This window comes from Cavia porcellus, unplaced genomic scaffold, assembly GCF_034190915.1.
Source record: "Cavia porcellus strain 051 isolate PalLab524CR breed Dunkin Hartley unplaced genomic scaffold, mCavPor4.1 scaffold_3, whole genome shotgun sequence".
Taxonomy (NCBI): domain Eukaryota; kingdom Metazoa; phylum Chordata; class Mammalia; order Rodentia; family Caviidae; genus Cavia; species Cavia porcellus.
The window spans coordinates 121,007,422-121,020,874 of NW_026947486.1; the positions used below are offsets into that span (position 1 = coordinate 121,007,422).

The 13,453-nt window shown below is 36.9% G+C and overlaps 1 protein-coding gene across 2 annotated transcripts in view; it reads right to left on the reverse strand.

Moving 5' to 3' along the window:
- Positions 1–341: 341 nt before the first annotated feature.
- Positions 342–13,453, reverse strand: part of F8 (coagulation factor VIII) — a 186,454-nt gene continuing 173,342 nt past the window's right edge. For both annotated transcript variants that reach the window (XM_003462126.3, XM_063246630.1), the window contains exons 23-26: positions 10,274–10,418; positions 9,724–9,872; positions 8,601–8,777; positions 342–3,996 (exon numbers count right to left, since the gene is read on the reverse strand). In XM_003462126.3, the coding sequence (XP_003462174.1) occupies positions 3,841–3,996; positions 8,601–8,777; positions 9,724–9,872; positions 10,274–10,418 (627 nt within the window). In that variant the 3' untranslated portion in view covers positions 342–3,840. The remainder of the gene's footprint in view (positions 3,997–8,600; positions 8,778–9,723; positions 9,873–10,273; positions 10,419–13,453) is intronic.

Here is a 13,453-nt window from a genome sequence, read left to right on the forward strand (position 1 = left end):
GTACTTACACTCAAACTGGTGACTTTGAAGAAAAGGAGAAGAAGGTAACCAGTTGTTCTTTCTTTTAAGTTTTTCTTTATTCATCACTAAGCTAAAAGTAGTAGAAAACATTAAATACTTTGAATTATTAGGCGTGAATTTTACTGTTCATTTTTATGTTGTGCAATGCTAGTTTTAAATGCAAACACAAGAGCAGTTAACTCATATGCAGAAACATGAAAACTATACAATTTATGTTGATAACTTGTTCACACATCCTTTAGTACAAGCAATGAGGATAAACTAGATGTTCTCCTCATTTACTTGGACATCTCCTTAGCTAGAACAGCCAATTCATTACACATATTTCACACTTTTTATTTTGCTGCTGCTGATAGTATTGCTAAACATTCTGCCATTATACAAGAAGGATCTGTCTTAGTTACTTTTCTCAGGGCAGAGACAAAATGCCTGACACACCAAGGTAAAGAGGGAAATGTTTATTTAGCTTATAGTTCATAGAGGGTTCAGTCCATAGTTGGCTGGATCCAAGGCAGAATGGCAATAGTTCATGACAGCAGAAGAAAGTAAAAGTAAGCAAAGGAAGATGACAAGCCTCTTTCTGCTCCTTAAGTTGTATGCAGGTTACCCATCCTAGTGTGGGTACAGCACTTACACCCTTAATACCAGCAATATCCACTACAGATTCAGCCACCTCTGAAAAAGCCCTATGACTGCAAGAGACTTTTGGAGAACATCTGGACACAAACCGTAGTAAGATCCCTTTTCACCCAGTTTTTTCTTGTTTCTTTTTTTCTTTTCCTTTCCTTTCCTTTTCTTTCCTTTTTCCTAATTACAGGGTTATGCTATGTAGTTCAAGCTTCAACCCACTACGTAGCCCAGGCTGGCCTTGAACTCAGAGAGATCTTTCCTCAGCCTCTTGAGTGCCAGGATTTTAGGCATGCATCATCACCCCTGGCTTCATCCAGTTTCTAATAACATGTTCCACACTTCTTTCTGGACCCTCACAGCACTGTCCGCAAGAACTCAGATTTTAATACCTCTGTTTAGAAATTCTGTCCAGTCTGTTCTAGACAGGCTTTTTTTCTGTCACACTCAAAGTGCTCCAAGACTTCGCCAACTTTCACTCTATAAAGTAGCTCTCATATTTAAGTTATTTTTTTGGGGGGAAGCATCCCACTTTCAGATACCAGGATCTGTATTTATGAACTATTGTTGCATTACAAATTACCTCAAAACTTGGTAGCTTAAACAAAAAACACTGGGTCACAGTGTTGTGTTGTCGTCTATGGTGTGGAGTTATCTCTAGTCAACAGCTGATGAGAACGTGACTCCAGCCCCTTGAGCCTGATTGGAAAGATACCCGCAACCCACTGAGTTGCACAATGTGAGCGCAGCCTTTCAGGAGACTCTGCGCCACAGGCACTCAACTAAGCCACAAGACTACCTTAGCAGCTTCCTTCCACAATAGTCTTCAATACAACGACTCTGTATCATTAAAACTTCAGCATTCTATTTAATAATTTGTTAATTTAATAACATTCCAATGTAAATACCAATATGGGCCATTTAAAGCTTGATAACTGAATGTTTTAAATTTGGGTTACCTGGAAGCTGGTTCTAAAGTGGAATTCTAGTACAGGTAGTTTATTTAAGGAACACACTCAGAAGAAGCTAGCAAGGGAGGGAAGGGGAAAGGAAGGAACTATACAAGATTGGGATTTATATGAAGTGAAATGCTGCTTTAGCTTGCTCTTTTTTGTATCTCAGAGCCTGACTTTCCTTGAGACAAGAAATTTAGGATTTGTACTCTGGTCCTAGTTGGTCCTTGCCAATGGTCTTTCAAGACTTGGTGGGGGGATGTGGGCAGACCCAGGTAATCCTCTTAGGTACCACTGAGTCATGCCAGGTGTCTTCCACATCACAGATCCTTCATCCTCCCTCTCAAGAAAATCAAACCCTATGTTCTGCTAGTGTCTCTAAGTGGAGTTGACTAGATCTTTAACATTAAGCTACTTCTCAAATTGCTTGATTAGACAGTTTCTTAAAGAGTTTTCCTTAGTTTAACACCCACTTTCACCTCAATTTGCAGAATTATTCAAAGTCACCAACCCCTGGTCTGTATTTTAGGATGTGGTTGTGTAAATAGAATTGCTTTTTCACTTTCTCATTTGATAGATTCAGAAGAATGTGAAAGTTAAGACCTTCATTCAATTGATTATATCACCTTAACTTTCTTCTTGTATATAATATATGCTTCTGATAGGATATTTGAAAATTTGTTCTTTACTTGGAGAAATAAAATTAATGAGACTGAAAGTCTCATCTTGGTTAGCACTATGAATGCAATCATAACCCACACTGCTGAATGTTAAATCTGTACAGCTTTTATAGCTCTGCTATCCCTGGAATCTAACATTGACCTGCAGACTATACTTTGTTTTGGTGTTGTTAAGACTCTGCATTGCACTGAAACTTTATGTCATTTGGGTAGCAGCTACCATTTCTCTCTTAGTCTTTCTGTAAACTCTTCCTCAAGATTGAGGATTTATTTCTTATTTTATTTTACTGTTCATAAATTACAACACGTTTTACCATCAGTTCACTGTGATCACTAACTTGGTTTTCTAAAGTGTCCATCCTGCTATCCAATGCCTCTACTTATTTTAAAACTATCATTGCACTTGGGACATGGTGGTGAACTCCTGTGACTCAGGAGGCTGAAGCAGGTGGATTGCCATGAATTCGAGGCCAGGTTGGACTACATAGTGAGTTCAAGGCCAGCCTGAATTACACAGTGAGACCCTGTCTCAGAAAAAAAAGTCATTGTTCACATTTTTACTTCTCAAGTAAAAACACAATTCTCAAAAGCACTTGCATGTGTCAGTGTTTTATTTAACTCATTATTAAAGAAACTAGCAGAAAAGCAAAAGAACTGATTTCAACGGCATTTGAGAAATAGAGATGCATAGTTAATGGAGAAAAATGTCAAAATGAGATTACTAAGTTCTATAGAAGCATGGTTAAAATTTTAACTTTATAGGTGGTTTTTAGTCATGAAATAAAATTTTCCATTACATTGTTGTGTTATTTATCAGGAATTTCCCGTTACATTGTTGTGTTATTTGAGTGAGACAAAGAGTAAAATGACAAAGCTTATATCTTCTATTCCAGACAGCTATGGATTTCCCTCATTTTCTCACACTGAAACATATTTTTAAAAATCAATTATTTCCATTAATTTTCTTGCTCACCACAAACTTAAAAAAGACTATTTCACCTCGGGGTTCCCAATAATTCTACATTCTTAACCTGTTTTTGATTAGAATTAAGACAAAAATCAAGATAACAGAAAAAATAAAAAGTAAAAGCAAAATAAAAGAAGAATTAAGAGAGTGGCTTTATATATACATCCTTCTAATATTAAATTTAATCAAATAGACTTTAATGCAGTAGCTCTTATCTCCATCTTGAGATTGTGAAAATGACTCGACTTTTGATTTCAAAACTTGTTTCATTCCATGCTTGATCAGGACAACAAACAAGTCTTATTTCAAATGTATAAAACTTAATCTGAAAAGCTTACATCATGAATATTTTCTGGCAACTTGCAACACACCATTTTTCTACAAGAGAGGAAGGCTATGTAAGTCCTCACTTTTCAGGAAATGCATCAGTAATAATTTGGGAGGTTTCAAAGCAGTGTACAACTTAAACTGATTAAAAAAGGGGGCGGTGCCATATATGATGTGGGGCAGTCTGTAACCCAGAACCCTCAGAAGGATGAGGGCCCTGAGTCAAGGAATGTCTTGGAGTTGAATAGGAAGGTATGGCATCCCCTCAGTAGAGCTGCTGGGCCTCACAGCCTAGAACTTCCAGCCTTAAGGCGATTTGGCGTGCCCAGTTCTGGGGGTGAATTCGAAGGTAGCGAGTCATTAGTGGTGGGTCTAGTGAGTTCATCACAGGTGTGAAGGAGTCTTGATTTCCCTGAAAAACCTGAAAGAAGAAAGACCATTTCTGAGTTGTCTGAGCAAACTTCGTTTTTATGCCACCCCAGCCAGACAAAAGTTTGTCCTTTTGCTTTGTTGATTACTCTCCCAACATAGCCCTTACTTTCTTTGGCATTCACCATAATGCCCACTACAATAAACCGGCACTTCTCTGACTTTGAATCGCTTCCACTGACCTGAACTCAAACCTGGCAGGCGATTAGATAGGCAAGGGAACCAGGGAGTGATATCTAAATTTAAGCGCAGCCTACTTGCCTGCTGTGGAGGCCTTTGACTCTAGCTATGCCATGTATCTGAAATATTGTCACCTACTTTCCAACTCTCAGTGCAACTGAATGCTCTGCCCAAGGTCACATCTAGCACCTGTTAGGTCATTTGAGGTGGAAATCATCAGGCATCAGCCAGCTGACTCCTCTGTGAGTGGGTTTGCCATTGCAGATAAGCATACAATGAGGACTCAATAAACCATAGCCATTGTCACTAGCTACCTAATGAAACTGTTTTCACATGTGGTGGTAGCAAGTTTACAATGGTAACACAAGCAACACAGCAAGGAATAGTTTGATTCGAGAGGCTGTAAGAGGGAAAAGAAAGAGGCAAGAGTTCAAGACTTGAGGTATGTCGTCATGCTGGATCTGTGGAGGAAGCCTGCCTGTGAGTCAGTGGATAGCCTGAAGGAAAATCTTTCAGTGTTTCACTACAAAATATAATACTGTGATACTTGCTTTATCAGATTACATAATTTTTCTTCTAGTCTTATTTTTCCAATTTAAAAATTTTTACTTTTATTAGTACATATTTGCAGTACATAGCAATTACAAGTTTGCTAATTTTTTTCATTAAAAACATTGAATTTTATGAAAAGTTTTTTCAGCATTTATTGGTCATACAACATTTCATTCTGTTAATGTGATGAGTTATATGAAATTCCCAGTGTTTAAGCCAACCTTGAATTCTCATGATGGATTCAATTTAGATAAATATTGCTAATACTTTGTTTGGGATCTATTTTCAATTAGCTTTATGTTACGGTAATAAATATCCGAGAGAATCAAAGTAATAAGATAAAAGATTTATTTTGGCTCAGGTTCATTTTATTTAGCTGGTTTATTTTGCTGGCTTTAGTCCATAGTCAGTTGGTCTCATGACTTTGATTAACTCAGATATTGTGTTATACTGAAAAGCTGAGAACACAATGTTCATGAATAAAATAGGTTTACTATTTCCCTAACTTGTCCTTATTGGGTTTTACTGTCAAGGTTATGCTATCATTCTAGGAATTCATGTACCATATTTTTTCATATTCTGGAAGAATATTTGTGAGATTTATATTCTCTGTTGAAAATTTAGTAGAATATTTAATATAGCCATATCGTAAGATTTTTGAATACCAATTGAAGTCCACAAATATAAGTATCATGGTTTTCAATTCTCTTCCTCCTTCTTTTAAAATTTTTGACACAGGGTCTCGCTGTAGTTCAGGCTGGCTTTGAGCTCAGTATGTAGCCTGGACTGGCTGCAAATTCATGACAATCTTCCTGCCTCAGCTTTCCAAGTACTGGGATTACAGATATGTGTTATCACATCTAACTTCATATTCTTTCATGAGTAAGTTATACTTACTAGAAATTTATTCATATGACCTAATTTTCCAAACTTACTAAGTTTAAAAAATATGCTCCCTTATTTTTGCAAAATATTTATGTCTCCTTTTTCATTGAGTTAATTTCATTTTATATTGATTATCTGTACCTTTTTAAAATACTTTGCCCAGTCTTACAAGAAGTTGGTAAATTTTCAAGGAACCAACCTTTGGTTTTGTTTATTCTCTTTATTAAATGTGTACATTTTTAATTCATTAATTTCAGAATTTTATCATTTCCTTGATTCTATTTTATTTTGGTATCATTTCAGCTTCTGGAGATGTTCACTGGCTCATTATTTTTGGGCTTTTTTCTTTCTCAGAATATCAATTTGTGGAAAAGTCTGCTGTCAGACAAATTGAGACTCTCTTGTATATTATTTCTTGTAGCCTCGAGAATCTTCTATTTATTTCTTGCCCTTAAGAGCTTGATTATAAATGTTTTAGGTAGCTTTGCTTGAGTTACATCTGACTAGTGATGTTTCCTTTAACTTTCCTTGCCCTGGATACCTGTATCGTACTCTAGATGTGAGATGCTTTTTGCTATTATTTCTTTAAATAAGCTTTTTACTCTGTTTGCATGCTCAGGTTCCTTGTGAACTTCAATAACCTGGATAATTTGTTTACTACTGTGCCAAAGTACCTGTAAGTTTTCTTCATTTCTCTTCATTCTTTTTTCTTTCTTCTCCTCAAATTGTGTATTTTAAATAGTCTGTTTTCAAGTTCACGAATTCTCCTTTTCATTTGGTTTATTCTGCTGCTGATACCTTCTAATGTGTTTTTAATTTTGCCCAGTGTATTTTTCAGCAAAAGAAATTCTCTCTTATTTTTAAAATTGTTTCTATGTTTTAGTTAAGTTTCTCTGGTAGACTTCTGAAATTGTGTGTTTTCTTCAGGCTCATTGAGTTTCCTTAAAAGAGCTGCTTTAAATTCCAAGACTTCTCCCATATTGAGTTCTGCCTGATGGATTTCTGGCACCATATTTTGAGTCCTAGGCTGGAGTCACGGTTTCCTGAACTCTCTTGAAGTTTGCTGGCACTCAACTCATGTGGGAAGCCAAGGACTGGGTACTCATTTCAGCCCTTCCTAGCATGGTTCTGTTTGTGTCTTTTTTTTTTAAACAAAAAAGAACAAAACAATGTTACAGAATTCAAAAACAACACAACAGGAGATTAACATTGGTAACATATTGTGTATTGTTATCTTAAAAGTAGTTTCTCAGATTACTTTGCAGATTTTCTAAATAGGCTGCATTTTCACTGAGTCTGTCATCACTTTCACCATTTCAGCACTAGATGCCAGGCTAAGTCCAGGTTTGTCATGAGTCAGCTAGTGTGTTATTATCTCAGCACAAGAGGGTCATCGAAGCCCAGGTTTGCCCCAAATGCAATACCCCACTGGTATACTGTCCGCTATGTACCAAGGAGCATACATAGAAAGATTCTGCCATCAATAGAAGTACAACACACATATTTTAGATAATATTTGCATAATTTCTTTTTTTTTCATTTTAGATCTGATACTTTGCTGTAACTAACGTTTAAATAGGTCTCTTGTAAAGGGCAGAGATTTTAGTTTTGTTTTCCTGAGTAATACTTCATCTTGTAACTGAAATATTTGTTCATTTTAAATATATACAATCTATTTTTTATCACCTTATATTTTTAATTAACTTTGCTATCTTTCTATTTTCCCTGCCTGTTTCATGTTTCTTTATCTGCTTCCTCTCATTTAGACTTATTGAGTATGTTCCATCTATTTATATATTTTCTTCTATCATTTTGGGAGTCCTGTGCCTTATTTCATAATGTACTACTTCATACTTGTTATCCTAGGAAGTGTAACATGCATCAAATTATCAAGGTTTGATGTTAGTCAACACTTTTATCTCCTAGATGACAATTTTAGATTCACTTATTCTATTTACCACCATCCTGGCTTTGTTGTTGTTATATATTCTGAACAAGGCTTTCATCTTTATAAGTTTATTATCTCAGATATTTGGTTAGAGTAACAAAAAGCTAAGTAACCCATAATGGTTAATTCTTGGTAGAAAAGAAGGTTGACAATATGACAGAGATGAGCGATTCTTTCTACTACCCATGGGTCACCAAGACTTCATATCATGCTTATAATGACTGCCATTCAAAGTATCTAGCAAATCTAGTGAAGACTATTTGTGTCACTAAAATTGAAATTCAACAAGGCTTGAGAAATTGGGATGCTGACAAGAGGACAGCACAGGCATCACTAAACATTAGACAACTCATTCTTCAGCTCTCTGATTTTTGCCATCAACCTGTAGGACATCAAGATCGATGTGAGAATCTGGTCTTGGCTCTTCTCTGTCATTGTTTTAGTTACTTTTTCATCCCTGAAACACAATTCCTGACACTCTAAACTTAAAGGAGGAGAGGTTTATTTTGGCTCACAGTTTGTAGAGGTTTCAGTCTACAGTTGCTCGGCTGCAAGGCAGTGCAACATAGGAGAGGGGCATCACAGAAGAGAAACGCCTCATGGCATGGTGGCAGGAAGCAGAGAGAGATCAAGGTAGGAGCAGGGAGACAGACTCTTCCAGGCCATGCCCACAGAGACCTGCTTCTCCAACCAGGCCCCACCTCCCAACACCATATTTAGCTATAAACTCATTCAAATAAATCCATTGATGAGTATCACACTTCCATGATCCAGCCGCTGCCACCAAACTCCACTTATGAGTGCATGATGTTTTGGGGAGACATCTGAATACAGACCATAACAGTCATTTTCTTGGTATTTTATATTCTTGATTAGAGTCACTGTGTTCTCTTAGGATGCTGTTAATGGTGTTTTTGTACCACAAATTCAGTAAATTTTACCCTGAGAGTCGGATCACATATCAACCTGGTTTATCTCTAAAAATGAAGCTCTAAGTGAGGTTTTGTGTCTTTCTTATGAGAACATCATACCTTTATTTTGCCATTTTGTAAAAAGAGAGTCCAGTGATGGCCATCTTGACTACTGGAGATGAGGAACTCCTTTACAAACATGCTGGTCAGGAGAGATTTCACTCCCTGGGTAATTATTCCAGTGACTTTCATTGTCCTCTGGAAGTCCACTTGCAGCCACTCTTTTGGATTATTCACCTGAGGAACATAGTGTTGGACTCGTAGTCTGTCAGTCACCATTTGCTCCTAGAAATCTCCAATTCCATTCTTAATCATATCATAACATGTGTCACCCTGAATTTTTCCTTGAGTACTGAGGATTGGATTTGGGGCCTTCACAATGAACTACACCCATGTGACTTTTCAAGTTTTGAAACAGGATCTCACTACTAAATTGTTCAGTGGGGATTTGAACTCTCAAAGTGGTGGGATTATTAGGCAAGCAGCACCATGCCTAGATCTCTCTTCATTTTAACAGCTGACAAGTCTTCCTTATTTGACAAAGAAAATTTAGGACCAAAGCCTTTTCACAAATCATTCCTGTATCCTCAGAGCAAACACTTAATAGGTGTATAATAAATGCTGAGTGAATATAAGAGCAATATGCAGACTGACAAATATATACATTGACAATGCATATAAAAACTATTTCATTTAAAATAAACTCCTGGAAGAGTAAAGATAATTAATTCTATTAGCTCTGCTAAAAAGCTATTTAGTAATGGAAAACAGTAAGCTTGGTGACTCTGGAAAATATCTTTGTCTAGTGAAATCTTTGTAATGGTAACCCTTTGTATTTCAGTACCAAGAGATCTAGAAGAAAGCTACTTATGAATAGTTATCTGTAAAGCTAAAGTTAAAATGTACTATTATTATTTGACACATATTAGTCCCATACTAGACACAGACTCATCTTCTGGAAAATTCAACTATTGATCATTCTTCCTCTCAATGAATGCTGTGTGAAATCACACAGATATTCACTAAAAAGCTTGTGGCTGTATGCTCATAGTCAACCTTCCTAGACACTTTTTTAGGGAAACAGTTAACAAAAACACTTCTGAAGAAATAAGGGCTTCCTTATTCTTCTCAAGCCCCACTCTCTGCTCTACATCAGTTGAGTGGCAGAGATGTTGCTTCTTACCTGAGGTCTCCAGGCATTGGTCCTCCCCTGGAGATGAAGTCGGGCTTGTGAAGGAGACCAGGTGGCAAACCTATTGGTGAAGTAGGATGAAGCAGTAATCTGTGCATCTGAGATTAGTTTACTCTCCATTCCCAGTGGTATACTGCAACCTCAAAGAAATGACAAGAGAGTTTTAGCACAAGGACAGGCTACCGCATGTGTTTCACTAGGCTGGCTCCAATACTCTAGGGCTACTGTAATCATGATCAGTTCTTAGACAATAAATTTACACAAATTCTGTTACTACTGACATGCCACTGCTGGTCAGTTCTGCTCAGCTATATTTAACTTTGATTTTCCTTGGTAAGAGAAATATGGGATGCTGTTGCCTCTGGGAAATCACATGATTAGTCTAATGAATTCCCAGGTTTTCTCAGGCCCGTTTTGGTTTTATTTCTAATAGTTCTGTTCAGTGTCCTGAGACTGTTAACCCCTCCTCCTGATTTCAGGTAAGTTAGATATTCTGTTTAGGCTTGAGCAATGAAAAGATGTGCAATGGCTTGGCACTTACTGTTTAAATCACAGCCCATCAACTCCATGCGAAGAGTGCTGCGGATGTTATAATGAGTTGGGTGCAAACGGATGTACCGTGCAATAATTGGAGGATTAAAAATATTGTGTTTTATTCCAGATGAGTCCACATTGCCAAAGAAGACCTGTTAGGAGGGATTACCAAGGATAAATGGAAAGCAAAATCAAAATAGAAAGCAATTTCTTTCACATCTTACTTCTAATTTTGCCATGTATATTTCACAGTAAATGTCTAAGTAAAGCCATGTTGAATAGACAGATGTTAGGATAGTATGTGTGAAAGAGAAAACCACCAGGAGGAGTGGAACAAGGTGATTATGTCTGGCCTGGCATAAAATGAAGTCATTTTCTACTATGGCTTCCTGTATAACATTTATTAAAGCTGAAGAAACTAGTTAGAATTTTGCTATTCCTGTATAGTATCAGCTGGGAGCAATTAGAAAAGCAGTATTGGTAAAATGACATCAGTAAATTGATGGAATAGGAGATATCTTGCTCTCATTTCTCCTGCACAGGAACAATGATTTGGCAGCCATCTGTGGTCAAAAGTACCTTTGTTGGAGTCTTGGGACCCAGGTAAGAGGTTAAGAAACCTCAGTGGAGCCCCACACCAAATATAGTTGCTTTGATAAGGCAAGCCTGGATCTTGGTGGTGGGCTTCAAACTATGGTCCTGAGTGCAGAAGCAGCTTACCTGCCATGGAGGTATCTCCGGACTCACTTGTGCATAGTCTGGATACTATCTTTATCCATTCAGGCGCATGGGAGGGGCAAGTCCCATTTACACTCCTAGTAACGGGTGGCTATGATTTAGCTGTGGTTTGGAAGCTTGGTACCTACTGTAGTGATGTTAAAGATGATATGACCCTTGAAAGGTAGAACCTAGTAGGAAGTCATTGGAGGCACTGTCTTCAGAAAAGATTAGGGTAGTTCTCATGGGATCTCTCAGTTACTTCTCACAAGAGCGAGTTGTTATAGGAGAGCAAGCCTGGCCCCTGAATCATTCTCTGTCTTTCTTTATTGTCATATGATCTCTCCCTCTCACATATCACTCCACTGCTATGATCCTATCTGCCATTTGACTCACTATAGATGAGCATAAACCAGTGCCATGGTATTGAACCTCCAGAACTATGAGCTAAGTTAATCTTTCATTTATAAAGTATTCAGCCTCAAGTTTTTTGTTATATGAACATAAAATGGACTAATATAAGACCAACAACTGTGCACCTTAAAGAAACTCTGTGACTCAGCTCTAGTTCCACACTACTATGGTCTGTGAGTAATTTGCCTGCCCAGAGAACCGCTAGGAGCCATGCCAGTCCAACTTTAGTCCTGTTCTACCATGGTCTGAAGGAAATCCTATTTAAATATGTATTTAGTGGGAGCCATGTCCATCTGTGTCCCCACAAAATGCCTGCTGACCATGTGCTTTCTAATTTGACATAATCACATGTTACTTCTTGATATTGTTTCCTATACTACTGTATTTTTTTTCAGGAAATCTTTGCCTTTGCCTACGGATTTAATTGTTTCCTCTATGTCAGTGGTGGCAAACCTATGGGACATGTGCCAGAGGAGGTGTTTATATCATTGAAAGCTCTAGAAAGTTCACCATCGAAGCCCTACGTTATCCTTCAGCAGTTTCAAAGTTTTTTTATATCTAAGTCTTCAATCCATTTTGATTTTTGTTGAGTACATGGTAAGAGATATGGATCTAATTTCAGTTTTCTGTATGTGGTTACCAGTTTCCTCAGCACTATTAGTTAAAGAGGCTGTCTTTCCTACAGTGCTATTTTTTAGTCCCTTTGTAAAAAATCAGGTTGCTAAAGGTTTGTGGATTTATTTCAGTATCTTCTGTTCTACACTTTTGCTTTACATATCTATTTTTACCCCAGTATCATGCTGCTTTTGAAAATATAGCTTTGCAATATGCCTTCAAATATTGCAGGGTGTGATGGCTTATGCTTGTATTCCTAGTACTTGGGAGGTGGAGGCAGAAGAATCACTGAGTCTGAGGCCAGACTGCGCTACATGAGACTCTTTGTCAACACCACACCACACCACACCACACCACACCATATCACACCAAACCATAGAAAACAAAAAAGAAATCTTGAATTGTGATGCCTCCTGCTCAAGATTGCTTTGATTATTTAGGATTACTACTGGTTGTATAAAAATTTTTAGAAAGGTTTTTCCAATTGATGTTTTGATTGTGGTTGCTTTAAGTCTATATACCAATTTTAAAAATATGACTATTTCAATTATGTGCCTATTCTGGAACAAGAGTTGTCTTTCCATTTTCTAATGACCTCTTCCCTTTCTTTCTTTAGAATTCTGTAATTTTCATTACAGAGATCTTTTATCTCCTTGGTTAGGTTGATTCTTGGTATTTAATATTTTTGAAACTATAAGAATGAAATTATTTTATTATTTTCTTTTTTGTGGATTCATTATTAGTGTACAGGAATGCTACTGATTCTTGTGTATTGATTTTATAACCTTCCACTTTGCTGCATTTGTTTATCATCTCTAAGATTCTCTTGCAGGTAATATATAGTTGGGTCTTTTTTCTTGATCCACTCTGAAAGTCTGGTCTTTTGTTTGGAGAGTTAAGACCATTCACATATATACCATTATACTGTTTTTCATTGCTTGAGTTCTTTCTGTTTTTCTTTTGTTTACTCTCACAGTGAGATTTATTCTTTCCTTTAGGTTCTTTGATATTGTTGTCCTCGTTGTCTCTGTTTAGGATTAAGTATTTTCTTTAGTACCCATTTGGTGGTCATGAACTTCTTTAGTTTATCTGTATCATGGAAGGTATTTATTTGCCAATCAGATTTGAAGAATAATTTTGCAGCATATGGTAATCTAGTCATCTATCATATAGTGATCTTCACAGCATTTTCTTCTAGGGTTTGAAAAACTTTAAGCGGTTTTGGCTTTAAAGTATGTGTCAAGAAATCTGCTGTTATTCTGACAATTTGCCCTTGTAAGTAATATGATGACTTTCTGTAAGAAATCTCAGTATTCTCCTTGTTTTGAGTTTCTGGAATTTGAACTATTATGTGATAGGGTAATATTATTTCTAGCCATGACTATTTGGTATTCTAAATGCATCTTTTACTTCATCTCATTCCCTAGATTTGGGGAATTTT